Raw genomic sequence first — 12484 nt, forward strand, 5'->3', positions numbered from 1 at the left:
TAAGAATGAGTTGTAGTATGTAATGATTGCCCTAAGCAAGGTTAAATTAAACGCCACCATTTTAAAGGGGAGTTTTGTGACTCAGAGCCTGTATAGCAAAAAAGAGTATGGGTGTTAACTATGTGTCATGATTTTTGTTGAACTAATAAATGAGTTATGTGCACTTACATGAGGCGGTAGATTGTATAACACTAATGTATTATGTAAACTTTAAAAAAGCAGCCTTGTTATTAGCTTGACAACAATATATTTTGGAGTGTATCTTACTGGTTTTGATAAAGGTCACTATACCAAACAATTTTCCCAAACCTTCAGCTGACGGTTAGACAAGAAAAAACTGCAAACCGAAATATAAGGTTTTCACCAGATGATATACAGTGATATAAAACTCTCCAAAACTAGTGTTTTCCACTGTATTCCTGTTATTATAACACTGTAAAGCAGATTTTGATTGGAAAAGGAGAAGGTTTCTAGCATGTGAGGCTAATGGAAATGCTGGTACAGTGTAAAATTGCCCTGCAAGTGCATCAACAAAAGTTATTGTAAAATGTCATTTTTTATATTTCTAACCCTGTTTGCGTTCTGTTGTTTGTCTCTTGCAGCTCAGCAGAAGAGAAATTCCGCTGGAACAACCAAGGTAATATTTCCTTTCAAATTGTACATTTTGTCTGGTACTCTATTGTTTGCATTCCAGCATTGCATATTGCTGACTGTGCTTTATTATATTGGTAGCCATTGTTAAAAAAGAAAAATCCACATAACAATATATTGATGTAATCCTATTGATGTAATCCTGTACAAGAAAACAATGGTGGCTGCAGCAGTTCAAATGCTCAATCAAACTCACTCTCTGCACTGAAAGTAATGGAAAAAATGCTTGCTCTAAAAAAAAAAAAAAAAAAACTCTGTCTCTCAAACCTCTCCCCCTCTGACAGCTGAGTAAAGGTCAAACAGTATTTGCAAATTATTCTCAGTATTTAGTTTAACCTATTTGGAGAGCCAGACGGGAAGCGCTTTCCATAAAGGAGAAAAGAAGGATCAATGTCCTCAAGAGTCCTTTTTAAATGATTTAAAAAGCCAAATGAAGGCACCTCCCTGGGCTTGACAACTTTTTGACAGGCTTTTTTAGTTAAAAACACCACCCATGCATGCCACTTAGGTCTCTCTCTACCTCTTTGTTAGTCAGGTTGAGCTGTAAAGTGTGTTGAAAGTAGATTGATTGTGTGAGTGCAGGGTTGGTGACCTCTGCCAACAAAGCGGTGACTGAAGGTTTGTGGTCAAAATGTTTGATACAGTGCTGAAGGCTTTCGCTGTCCATCTGTTGCACTGAAGCCCGACCACTCGGCCTCAGAGAGACTACATTTACTCGCGAAAAAAGGAAAAACCCTCCCTCGCTCCAATTAGACCTTTTGATCTCGTCATCACTCACAAATCATTAAAAACCCATAACTTCTGGATCAAGCAGGTTTAAAAATGAGTTTTGGCTTGTGTGTGTTTGAGGGTGAGAGTAAATCCAGCGTAATGCTGCAGACAGCACAGGAAATCTTTCACCGACAGCATCAACATCATCAGCCTGCAATTGCGTCAGTTGAAGTCAATGAAATCAGCCTTCTAAATCCACTCAAAAGGCCTCTACTATTACCATCTCTCTCTCTCTCTCTCTCTCTCTCTCTCTCTCTCTCTCTCTCTCTCTTTCTCTCTCTCTCCATAAGAGATTAATGTTGCTCCTTAGACTCATTTGTAAGTTTTATCCTCCTTGGCAGCCCTCTCTAACTTGAAGACACTGGGCATGTTATCAGCCTCGCTCTGACAGACATACAGCCTGGTATCGAAGTACAGGACGGCGCCTCATAGACCTAGATCCCACAAGATTTGTTGCTGGATTATCAGTTAGGTTTTTAACTCTTTGAACCTTTGGCTGTTTTGCCTGGTTTTCACTCTCTATTTGCATATTTACGGCACTGTCACCCCAAGCCTTAGCTAGCATCCCAGATATTGTTATTATCAAAATAAGTTAGGCTACATAGAAATGCTATTATGTCAGTGGTGCTATCCATGATCAGGGACAGTTTTCCCCTCTCTTTTTTTAAAAGTTATAAGCAACTTGAAATTATTTGGATTGTTTGCCTGCATGTCCACAGATTTTCAAAACAAAATATAAAAGTCTCAGCGTTCCAAGGTTTTAATAACTATGTTGATTGGAAATTCTGGGCCTTAGTTCTGTTTAACAATGTCCATTGTTGTTGACGGGCACTCCTTTTTTTTGTACTATAACAAAATAAAACCAAAATAAACCAGTATAAATTGTTAATATTGGTATTTATCAGTGCTTCAAGAGAGGAATCACTTGATTCTTTGATACTGAAAACATATCCAAACATGATGATTATGACACTATAGTGACTTTCTATGATTTCTGAATGGATTTAGGATTTTTATCGCCGGTGGGCATCGGAGATGCTGATTCCAAGAGTATGTGCATGATATGTGTTCCCATTTCACTGAGTTATTATGACTTTTTATTATGTGTTTTGGGAAGAATTGTGTCATTTAGGTTGAAACGGTTAAGATCTTTATCGTTTCAATTGATGTAGCATTTACAAGGCACATATTCTGAAATAGATTTATAGGCACAATCTGGAAGTGGCAGAATAAGCTGTGTCTTATTTTCAACTCATGTTTTTTTTTTTTCTTCCTATTTTGATTTAGCCCATGTAGATGGACAGAAGGACATAGAGGAGGAGCTGACGACAGGCCTGGAGCTGGTGGACTCTTGCATCCGGTCGCTCCAGGAATCAGGCATCTTGGACTCACAGGACACTTCTACAGGAGACAGTAAGGCCAATGTTATTATTAAGACGGTTATCTTTCTTTGGGGTGACCTCTAGCTCACCCAGTAAGAGCGTGCGCCCCATGTAGGCTGAGACCTTTGCAGCGGCCGGGGTTCGAATCCAACCTGTGGCCCTTTGTTGTGTGTCATCCCCAACCTTTCCCATCTATCCACTGTCACTATCAAATAAATGGAAAAAAAAACCTTTATAAAAGAAAGGAAGGTTTTCTTTAAAGGAGAATGGAAAAAACATATCTCCTTGTAGTTTTCTTTACTGAGACAGCCGAGAAGGATAGCTTAGAAGAGAATCGGTGAAATGCAATCAAAGACCAGCGGGGATGGATATTCTGCAGAGCTGGAGTCTGCAGGTTTTTGGCTGATTAACCTATTGAATGTGTGTGAATTCACCAAGAAAATGCTGCTCACAAAGCCAGCCTGTATGTATGTAACACTAGTGAGCAATGTGGCGTTGAAAAGAGTGTGTTCAGTCCTTCCTTGAATGAATACTAAAAAGAACACTATTAAATCCCTTTTTAGATTTAATCAAGCCTCAAGCACTTGCTCTAATTAGCATGTTCTACCCAAAGGCTGAACAAGAGCTTGTCTTTCATTAGATTTCATCACATTTTCCAAAAGTGCACTTGACAATATGACATAATTTCAAGTAGCATATAGTGGATTAGAGTGGTGGTCCACAAAATCTAAACCATTTGTGTGTCCAGTTTGAATTTCGCCTTTCCTTGGATTTTCTATTGATGAAATATCATTGTTCTTCATTCAGAATCATCATTCTGTGGGTTACACACCTTTTCTTTGTCTATTCACCTATGATGAATAAGTATGCTAATGCTAACTACTTAGGTTTGTAACAAACACATTTTAAATCTTTAAATAAATCCTCTTTTCACAAGATTTTTTTCCAGGTTCTGGCTGCCAGACATTGGGAGTGAACCACAACAGTACAGTTGAGGGCCCTAAAACCAAAACAATAAGCTGAAAGACAAAATAGTTATTAGACAAAATGGTCTCTCTATCTCTCTAGATAGATGGTCTAACTCGCATAAGAAAATAAAAAAATATGCAACGTACTTAACTTGTGTCACATAACGTACTAAACTTACGTACGTAATGTACTTATTTTAACCCAAACCCTGCTCTATTCCTAAATCTAATCAAGTAGTGTTGCAAAATACCAAATTGTGGTCATTGTGGTCAAGAGGTCATGGTCATTTCATGTATTTCTGTGAGATCAGGTTGGTTACAGGCAAAGTTAAGATCGTTTCACAGGTGCTGTATTGGTGTTTTAATTTCAAAGTGCAAATCAGTTGTTTATAAGAGCTCTCAGTGAGATCCTGCACAACTCCCTGTGCCTCTCTCCACCACTCATCTTTTTTCATTAGGTCCCAGGGATGATACCCATGTCTCTTGTGTAGGCGACCCCATGGGAGAGAGGTAGCTGTCAGGAGACATGCGGAGTCATGCCAGTAGTTTGATACGCTAATCCATCCTCGCTGAGGTGTCAGCTGGCCTGCTGTTCACAGTGCAGAGAGGGGAGGCACACACACATACACGTACACACATACACATGCAAGTATACAGCACAGGCACATAAAGCCATAAATGTGCACACATAGACAGGCATGCATATGAGACATGAATCATCATCAGGTATGAAGAAAACACAGAAGTGTACAGAGGCCTGCGTGCATAGAATGTTTATGCACATCATTGCTAAGCACAGACACACACACACACACACACACACACACACACACACACATGCATGCAAAACTAGGAATAGTAATTTTGTTTGACGTTCTGATGTTTAAATAACAGTTATGTAACTGACCACCTGACTAGTCAGACACAAGAACAAATGTGCAAACAAGAGACAGACGGAGAGAGACAAATAAGCAAGAAATAAACACATTGGCAAAAAAGAGAGATAGGCAAAATTACCAAAATAATGTCTCTTTGTTAAATCCCTTCACCAAACACTGATCGACCAATTACAGCTTAGCAACCATAACTAGGCATATGGTGTGCATTAAGCCATTTCAAAACCAAAAAACACAAGAGCAAAAGTGAAAGGAATGGATTAACCAACTGCAGTTGTTAGCATGTCAACTATACCCTTACTACCTTACTGCAGTAGTAACAACATGTTACGTTCAAGGCCAAGGAGCAATTGATTAACTAACTACATTAGTTTGTGGTGTTACAGGCAGCCCGATTTGTGATGACCATGACCTCTTAACACTGCATTACGTGGTGGTGGCACATAATGTGTTATCATTACATGCTGGCACCGTGAAAACAATGTAAATGGAGAGTCAATTATTATTCTTTGTCGTGGTGAATACATGTATTCCCTGGTTTAACACAGCCCTGTCTGAAAGTCTACTAGAAAGGAGGTTGTTGTGGGTGGGATAGGCACGGAACTTTCACACAGGAGACTTCTGTTCGTGTATCGTGAGAAAACTAAAAGTAAACGTTGACGTAAAAAAAAACAAAAAAAAACATACTAATACGTAACATACTAAACTTACGTACGTAATGTACCAAAGCATGATCTATTCTTAAACCTAACCAAGTAGTTTTGTTGCCTAAACCAAACGTTTTATTGTGGTGCCGGCACATCATTTTAACAGATTACATGCTGGTGCCAGGTTATGGTCATTTCACATATTTCTGTGAGATCAAGTTGGTTACAGGCTATGTTAACCCTTTTCCTCAGGTCAAATTTGACCTGTTTTCAAAGTTTTTTAATACAGAAATATGGGTTTCGTTCAACCAAATTTCCCAAAAATAACATGGATGGTTCCATAAATTCTTCAGGTAAAATCAATCATTACTTTCATTAAATTTTGGGTGTTTTATTAAATTTTATAGCATTTAAAAAAAAAATCTTTTAATGGTTTCAAAACAATATTCTGATTAAACTTTGACAGGAACCAGTCTGTGATTATCCACTCAACGTCTTCTGATCTTAAGTCAAAATCATTTATAATTTCTGCTCTTTTTTTTACTGTTTTTACCTATGAATGAGGTTTGTTGACCACAATTTCCAAGAATAGTTGTAGAACATGTGGTAACAACTTTGTGTTAGTGTTGCATTTAAGTGACAAAAACGTTCAATTTTCAATCAATTTTCAATTTCAACCCAGGAGGAGAACACGTTCATAGTCGATGGGAAGACAACACAAGGGTTTAGAAAAATTAAGTTTGAAAATAAAGGTGCATAGGGATTATCCTGAAAGAAACATCATTGTTTGTGTTTGTGTTTTAAAGCTTTAGTGCGTAACTTTTTAATATTAATGAGCGCCCGTTACATTCAAGCCATTACCAAATGAGTTGATACAAAGCTAATTAAGACTATCAGCTCCACACAACTCTCGCTGTATTTCTCAGTATGGCTGTGTTCAGAAGATTGTGTCGTCCTGCGACTTTACCGTGCAGATGCTCGAGTGAAGATAATTACCTCTTCTGAAGAGACCATCATGTTTTTGTAATCCTCTGTGTCCTCCTTGCACACTAGCAACAGCGTGGAGGACGGGTGGAGGCGGTGCGCGATCACGGAAGGCTTGTATAATGTGGACGCACTGACAGGGTTGTTGTCATTACTTAGAATTCCTCATGGGGGAGACAGAAACTACGCACTACAACTTTAAGTACAAGAGGAATTGGGATATCCCTTTGTTTCCGCATGTGTGCCCCTTAAATATAAAGAATTTGGAAGAATTGCATTTGTCTACCTCTGTCTGAAATCAAGGATCTATTGTTTCTAAAAATAATTTCAGTCGTAAATCTGCTGAATGGTCAGTTGGTATTGGTAGTTTCATTGTGGTAAAAAAAAGAAGAAAAGGCACAAAGAATATGGACATTAACACACAGCTAAACGCATGAAAAGAACCACATACAATGAGATACATACACGTGTGTGTGTGTGTGTGTGTGTGTGTGTGTGTGTGTGTGTGTGTGTGTGTGTGTGTGTGTGTTCAAGACTGCACATGCCTCCAATGGGTATCTAAATATAGACGACTGATTAAATATTAAAATGTGTCAATAGAGAACGCTGGTCATGATGCGGAAAAAAATGTGTGTGTGTGTGTGTGTGTGTGTGTGTGTGTGTGTGACATAACAGGACATCAACGAGCCTAAGCAGGTCTATCGGTGTCAGACCTTCTGTAACTACATGCATGCAGGTATATGCAGATGTGGCGTGTGTCACAATCACAATGGTGATGAGTGACTGAGACATGGGTGTGTTCACTCTACTCTAAAATGATATTAAATTCATAGGCAGAGACCCTCTTATAGCACTCTGTTTCTTTCCTTCTAATACACTAATACACCCCTACCTCTTCCTACTGTACACACACACACACACACACACACACACACACACACACACACACACACACACACACATCCACACTCATCCGCTTGCACTCATCCCCTTACTCTCTCACCTCGGATGGATTCAGCGGAGCCTTCAGTGTTTCTGCCATCTGAATGATAATGTATTTATGAGGCCCTTCACTTCCCTAAAGGCTCCACTACCCACATGAAACACTCCTAAAGTGGCAAACAAAGAATGTGGAAAATATCCCCTGGCTTTGCACACACATCTGGGTTTGTGTGCATGTGTGTGCGAGAGTGTATGAATCTGTCTGAAACAAGCGCGGAGTACAAATTCTTCCATTGCATTGTGTTTTTGTAAGCCCATGTGTGCATGTATGTGTGTACTCACCCAAGACAAGCCTATATTGGACACGGAGGCCTTGACCTAGTAAACTCACTCAGCACTCAGCTTAATATCACATTTTAATAATGCACAATCACCAGCTGCACTGCCTAAAGGATCCATTTGCTTTACTTTTAAGTGACTTTTCACTTTAGTCAAGCTTTATTTTTCCGATGCGCTTATCCATAGTGACTCCATTTGCCGTTAGCTGCTGACTTTATCTCTCCCATGCAGCTGATATTGACCGCTGGCAAGCTATGATTTCTCAGTCTCTCTTGTTTAATCATCACAAACAAGGAAAGTGTCTGCTTGTGTCATGCACTGTTCTTGCTTTGTTTCTTAGGCTGCTGGCAAAAAAGTGACATCAGGGGAGATTAAAGGGACAGCCACTGTTGACGGAGGACAGCTCAAGAACTCCTTTGAGAGTACAAATACTGAGCGCTAGGAATGTATAGGTCTATTTAGAGCTGATATAATGCAGTAAGGTTATTCTCCAGTGCAGTGAGTTGTTTGACAGAAAGGCAGACAGATGTAGCAGTTGTGAAAGCGGCTGGAGTACACTCATGTGTTACTGCAGAAAACTGCTTCCCGGAGACATTATGTTTGCAGGAACGTTTTGGGTAAAAATGGGTTTTATTTCTGTAATTAAAGTCGTTGATGAGGCACATCATTGCTATCATCCCCAAAAGTGAATTAATCAAGGGTGCATCAAACATGTTTCAGGATTTCAGTAAGAGGAATGAGAGAGATTTGGCTCCTGTCCTCCTCAAATGATTCAATAAATTAAACTTATTGGGCCATCCTGGCAAACTCACGCTTTACAGTCTACAAAACATGCTATAAATGCTCTGTCATTATGTTTCATGCATGTGTACTCACTTACATTTAGCCTGTTTGTGTTATGTGTCACAATCTGTTTGTACAACAAATTAAATAATCCATGTGCAAATCACCAGACTGCAAGTGCCTCATAAACATGAATGAGGCTGCGTGTGAAATGAGTAATGCATTTGATCCCAGTATGCTTTTGCTATATGGGTATATCAGTCAGATTCTATTATTAAATACATTATTTCAAACTGACCCCCGTAGAAAATAAATTACATCCTCTTCCGTGCGTCGCCTCTGAGGACTCTAAGACTCCTGAGGCAAATAAGAAATGTGATTAGAAAGTGCAAAGTGATTTATAAACTGAAATGTTACCATTGACCAACTGACTAATTTGATGGCTGACCAGATGCTAGCTCAATGGTAGCTCGCTGTAGGATTGGCCAGCTGGATGGAAAACGGCTCCACTGAGAGGTGTTACACAGCAGTGTATCAGTGATTCTCACACTTAAATTATATATATATATATATTAGTTTATTTGATAGGGACCATGCATATTTATGTATATTGTTGTATAAAAACACCATGTAAATATGCCAGAATTAGTAAAAATAACTACTTTTCATCTGCAGTCCCTAGGCAGGTGACATAGGACTAATGGCCCTGACACACCAACCCGATAATCGGCCGTCGGACAGTCTGGCGAGGTCGGTGACTCGAGTCTGTTCGGTGTGTTCCGTGCGGTCGTCCGTCGGAGGAGCTGTCGGCCTTCATTTTGGCCGACCTGACTTGCTGGGTCGGAGGGCGGGCAGTTGGACTCACCAATCTGATTGGTGGAGTGCTAACCCGGAAATAACGAGCGGCATGAGTGACGAACGCCTCTCAAAATCGGACGAAAAACTTTTAAACTGACCTTTGTCGATCTGAAATGAAGACAGATTCAGCAACTGCACGGCCTATTTCTTGCTTAGAATGTTTTCAGAAACACGTTTCAGTGAACTATTTTCGTAATACTGTATATGAGATCGTATTTCGAACAAGCTGCCATTACTATCGGCTGGAGAAGCCAGACCCACGTGACGCGTTGTCATTTCCGGTTTTCATTTTTTGTATTGCGTCTTGCACATTCTGCGCGTGCAGAACGTACGCTCCAAGGCACTTTTTGGACCTCGGGGAGCCGACTGCCTTTTCTGCTGACGGTCAGCCATCAGGTTGGTGTGTCAGGGGCTTAACATAGAGACAGCCAGCAGTCATACAGCACTCATTCACTATACATTAAAAGGTACACATAATGGTGACATATACATTGACAAAACAAAGACATTATTCATACACCTCTATACTGCATTCAATTTAACAGTGAAAGTTTATCGGTGATGACTAAGCTCAGTCATTGGCAATGTTTCACAAAATGAGAAAAAGAAACATGATAAATGTATCAACCTATCAACAAGTCCCCCAAACCATACGACAAAATAGTCCGTTTGTTCCTACCCTCTAATACCAGCTACAGAAGCGTCTTATAAATCAGCGCCCCTTGCGGTGGCAGGAAATCTAGACCTATCCAAACCAGAGAATTCGTCGTTTAGTTATGTATTAGTCTCGCTTTGCCAGACCTTCCTCCCCAGCGCTGCGGAGGAGGGTCTGGCTAGTCCAGACAGCGTTCCGGGATGGGAAAAAAAACGTGTCGTCACAGTCGTCATGGGCGGCACTAAGCACCGGTCAGAGCCCCGTTGCCGCTGCAAAATAGCCTCGGGAAGGAACTTGTTTTGGTGGACCATGTTTATGTTCAAAAGTTGTTTTAGTCGTGCAACAGAAAACTCAGATTGGAAAGATAGTCTAGCTAGCTGTCTGGATTTACCCTGCAGAGATCTGAGAAAAGGTTAGTCCTCATAAATCCACCGGAGTTTAAAATGCCAACACAAAGGAAGCCCAAGGCAAAGGATATCTGGCCTAAATTAGTGAAATCCGGCGGATTTTCCCGGCGGCAGCGGAGCAATCCCGCAAGTGGAACATCAAGAATATAGACTAAATAAAATCTGACATTTAGACACAGCAAGTATGTTGGCTTTCTCTAATTGTGACCCTCTGGTTCTCTGTTCTCTCAAAGGTCAGCACTGTCACAAAAGAAAGATGAAGTCTTTGTCTATGAAAGCTTTGTGCTGATCACTTTGCCTTTCCATGCAAATAACTCAATACAGTGCTTCCATTGAAAATAATTCATTTTTCTCAGACATTTTATTGTCAAAAATACTGGTGTGACGTAAGGGATCGGTAGCAGCTCTGCTCAAAGAACCGGAAATACACCTGCACCAGTTCGCCAAAGATACGGTACATGGAAGGTAAAAGTTTGACATTTTTTAAGTTCAAACTATGCCTTTAACTAACCGTTATAATCACGTATAAAGGCACAAATTACGCTCTTAACAGAGAAATGATTATTTCAGTACATCGATTGTGTACACTTTGTGTATTATTGGCCAAATTCTAACACATTGATGTCACTGTGTGCTCCTCCTGCTGAATTATACAGAGAAATATATGGAGTAGAGAAAGAGAAAGATGGGTAATAGAGAGCAATAAGGAAGTGATAGAGGCAGAGAGATTGAAAAAGAAAGAGAGAGCGTGTTGGAGGTCAGGAACAGAGTGAGATTTAAGGGTCACAGAACATGAGAGGAGAAGAGTGGAGAGAGGCCGCAAATGGGTGTCTCGAAAGAGAGGAGAAGGCATTTTATCTTATTCTATTCCAGCTTTTAGTCTTCTCTTTCTTGTCTTCATTTCAGGGGCTGTTGCAAACCTAGGCAGTAATATTTGTTGTATAAACATTCATTCTTTTCCCATAAAAAAGAAAAATACATTGTATAACATGTGGGATGTAAACTGGGTTACAAAACGCCTTCAAGGCCATGAACAGAACAAATCTTTACACAAAGACGGACTGTTACAGTACTAAAACTCGCCCAAAAACAGTTACATAAAAGCACCTCGACAGAAGTAAAACCACGTCTTAAGGTGGTCCTCCCCCCTCCCTGCGCCCCCACACTTGTGTGGAACTATCTAGTATTTTGTTCATTGCCCTTTAATACTTTCTTAATGCTTCTCGTCCTTCCTGTTTTTCCCAACAGGACAAGGACTTTTGTCCCAAAGCGCTTTGCAGCTCAACCACCAGGATGCCTATGCAGCAGCTGGTTACCATAGTAACCAGGGGCTGGCACTTGGGGAATCGATCACGGGCCGCAGCGGGCATATTGGAGGGGCTGTTCACAGCTACAACCAGGTGCACACCTACCACTTCTCTTTTTTTTAATACAACTAATCAGAAACGTTTTTTCTCCATTTTAAATGTGTAAACGTCCTTCCTTCATTTCTTTGTCCACCCCTCTGCTTTTTTATCCTCTCTCTCTTTATTCACATTTCTGCTCTACTTCATGCCTCTCCTGCCTCAATCTTTCTCACCCCCAACCTCCTGTTTCTCCTCTTCCTCTCCGCCCTCCCATCTTCCTCCATGTACATCCATCCTTCTCTCCTTCTCCACACTTGCTGCCTGACCCCTTCTTGTCTTGCCGTCTCTCATCTTTATCCACACTCTGTCCTCTCTAGGTGACGTCGAGTCGTGCAGCTGCCCACTTAGTGGGAACTGACTCTCCCTCCCAGTCCCAGAGAGACATATATGCTCAGCAGGCACATGGCAGTGCCTTCCACATGCCCACTGACATCGGATCTACACCTACTGGACCACCCATGTATTACTCCTGTGCCACTTTGCCTGCACAGGTACAGTAAAAAACCCAGAAGAGATTACCGTGATGCTTCTGTTGTCGTCTGACAGATGTTTTTTTCCTCTCAGTAAAACACTATTGGTGGAATCAAGGAGTTTTAGATTTACGTACTATGGGCATGTTTTATTGATTATATCATTCCTTATACATGAATCTCCTTAATATCAACAACTCACCCCTATAGGCTTGAAAGGTTGCTCTTTAAAGTTTGCACTCCCTCGCAGTAATAGTCAGCTTGGATTCACAACAGGTACAATATTGCAGGCAAAAAAGCATCAAAACATCCAAAAATACCTCTA

General features: G+C 40.5%; 1 protein-coding gene across 1 annotated transcript in view; it reads left to right on the forward strand.

Moving 5' to 3' along the window:
• Positions 1-12484, forward strand: part of LOC144527041 (catenin delta-2-like) — a 162433-nt gene that overhangs the window by 82323 nt on the left and 67626 nt on the right. The window contains exons 4-7 of the mRNA XM_078264871.1: positions 603-637; positions 2710-2835; positions 11532-11683; positions 12007-12180. Of these exons, the coding sequence (XP_078120997.1) occupies positions 603-637; positions 2710-2835; positions 11532-11683; positions 12007-12180 (487 nt within the window). The remainder of the gene's footprint in view (positions 1-602; positions 638-2709; positions 2836-11531; positions 11684-12006; positions 12181-12484) is intronic.

Source organism: Sander vitreus, chromosome 12, assembly GCF_031162955.1.
Source record: "Sander vitreus isolate 19-12246 chromosome 12, sanVit1, whole genome shotgun sequence".
Taxonomy (NCBI): Eukaryota; Metazoa; Chordata; class Actinopteri; order Perciformes; family Percidae; genus Sander; species Sander vitreus.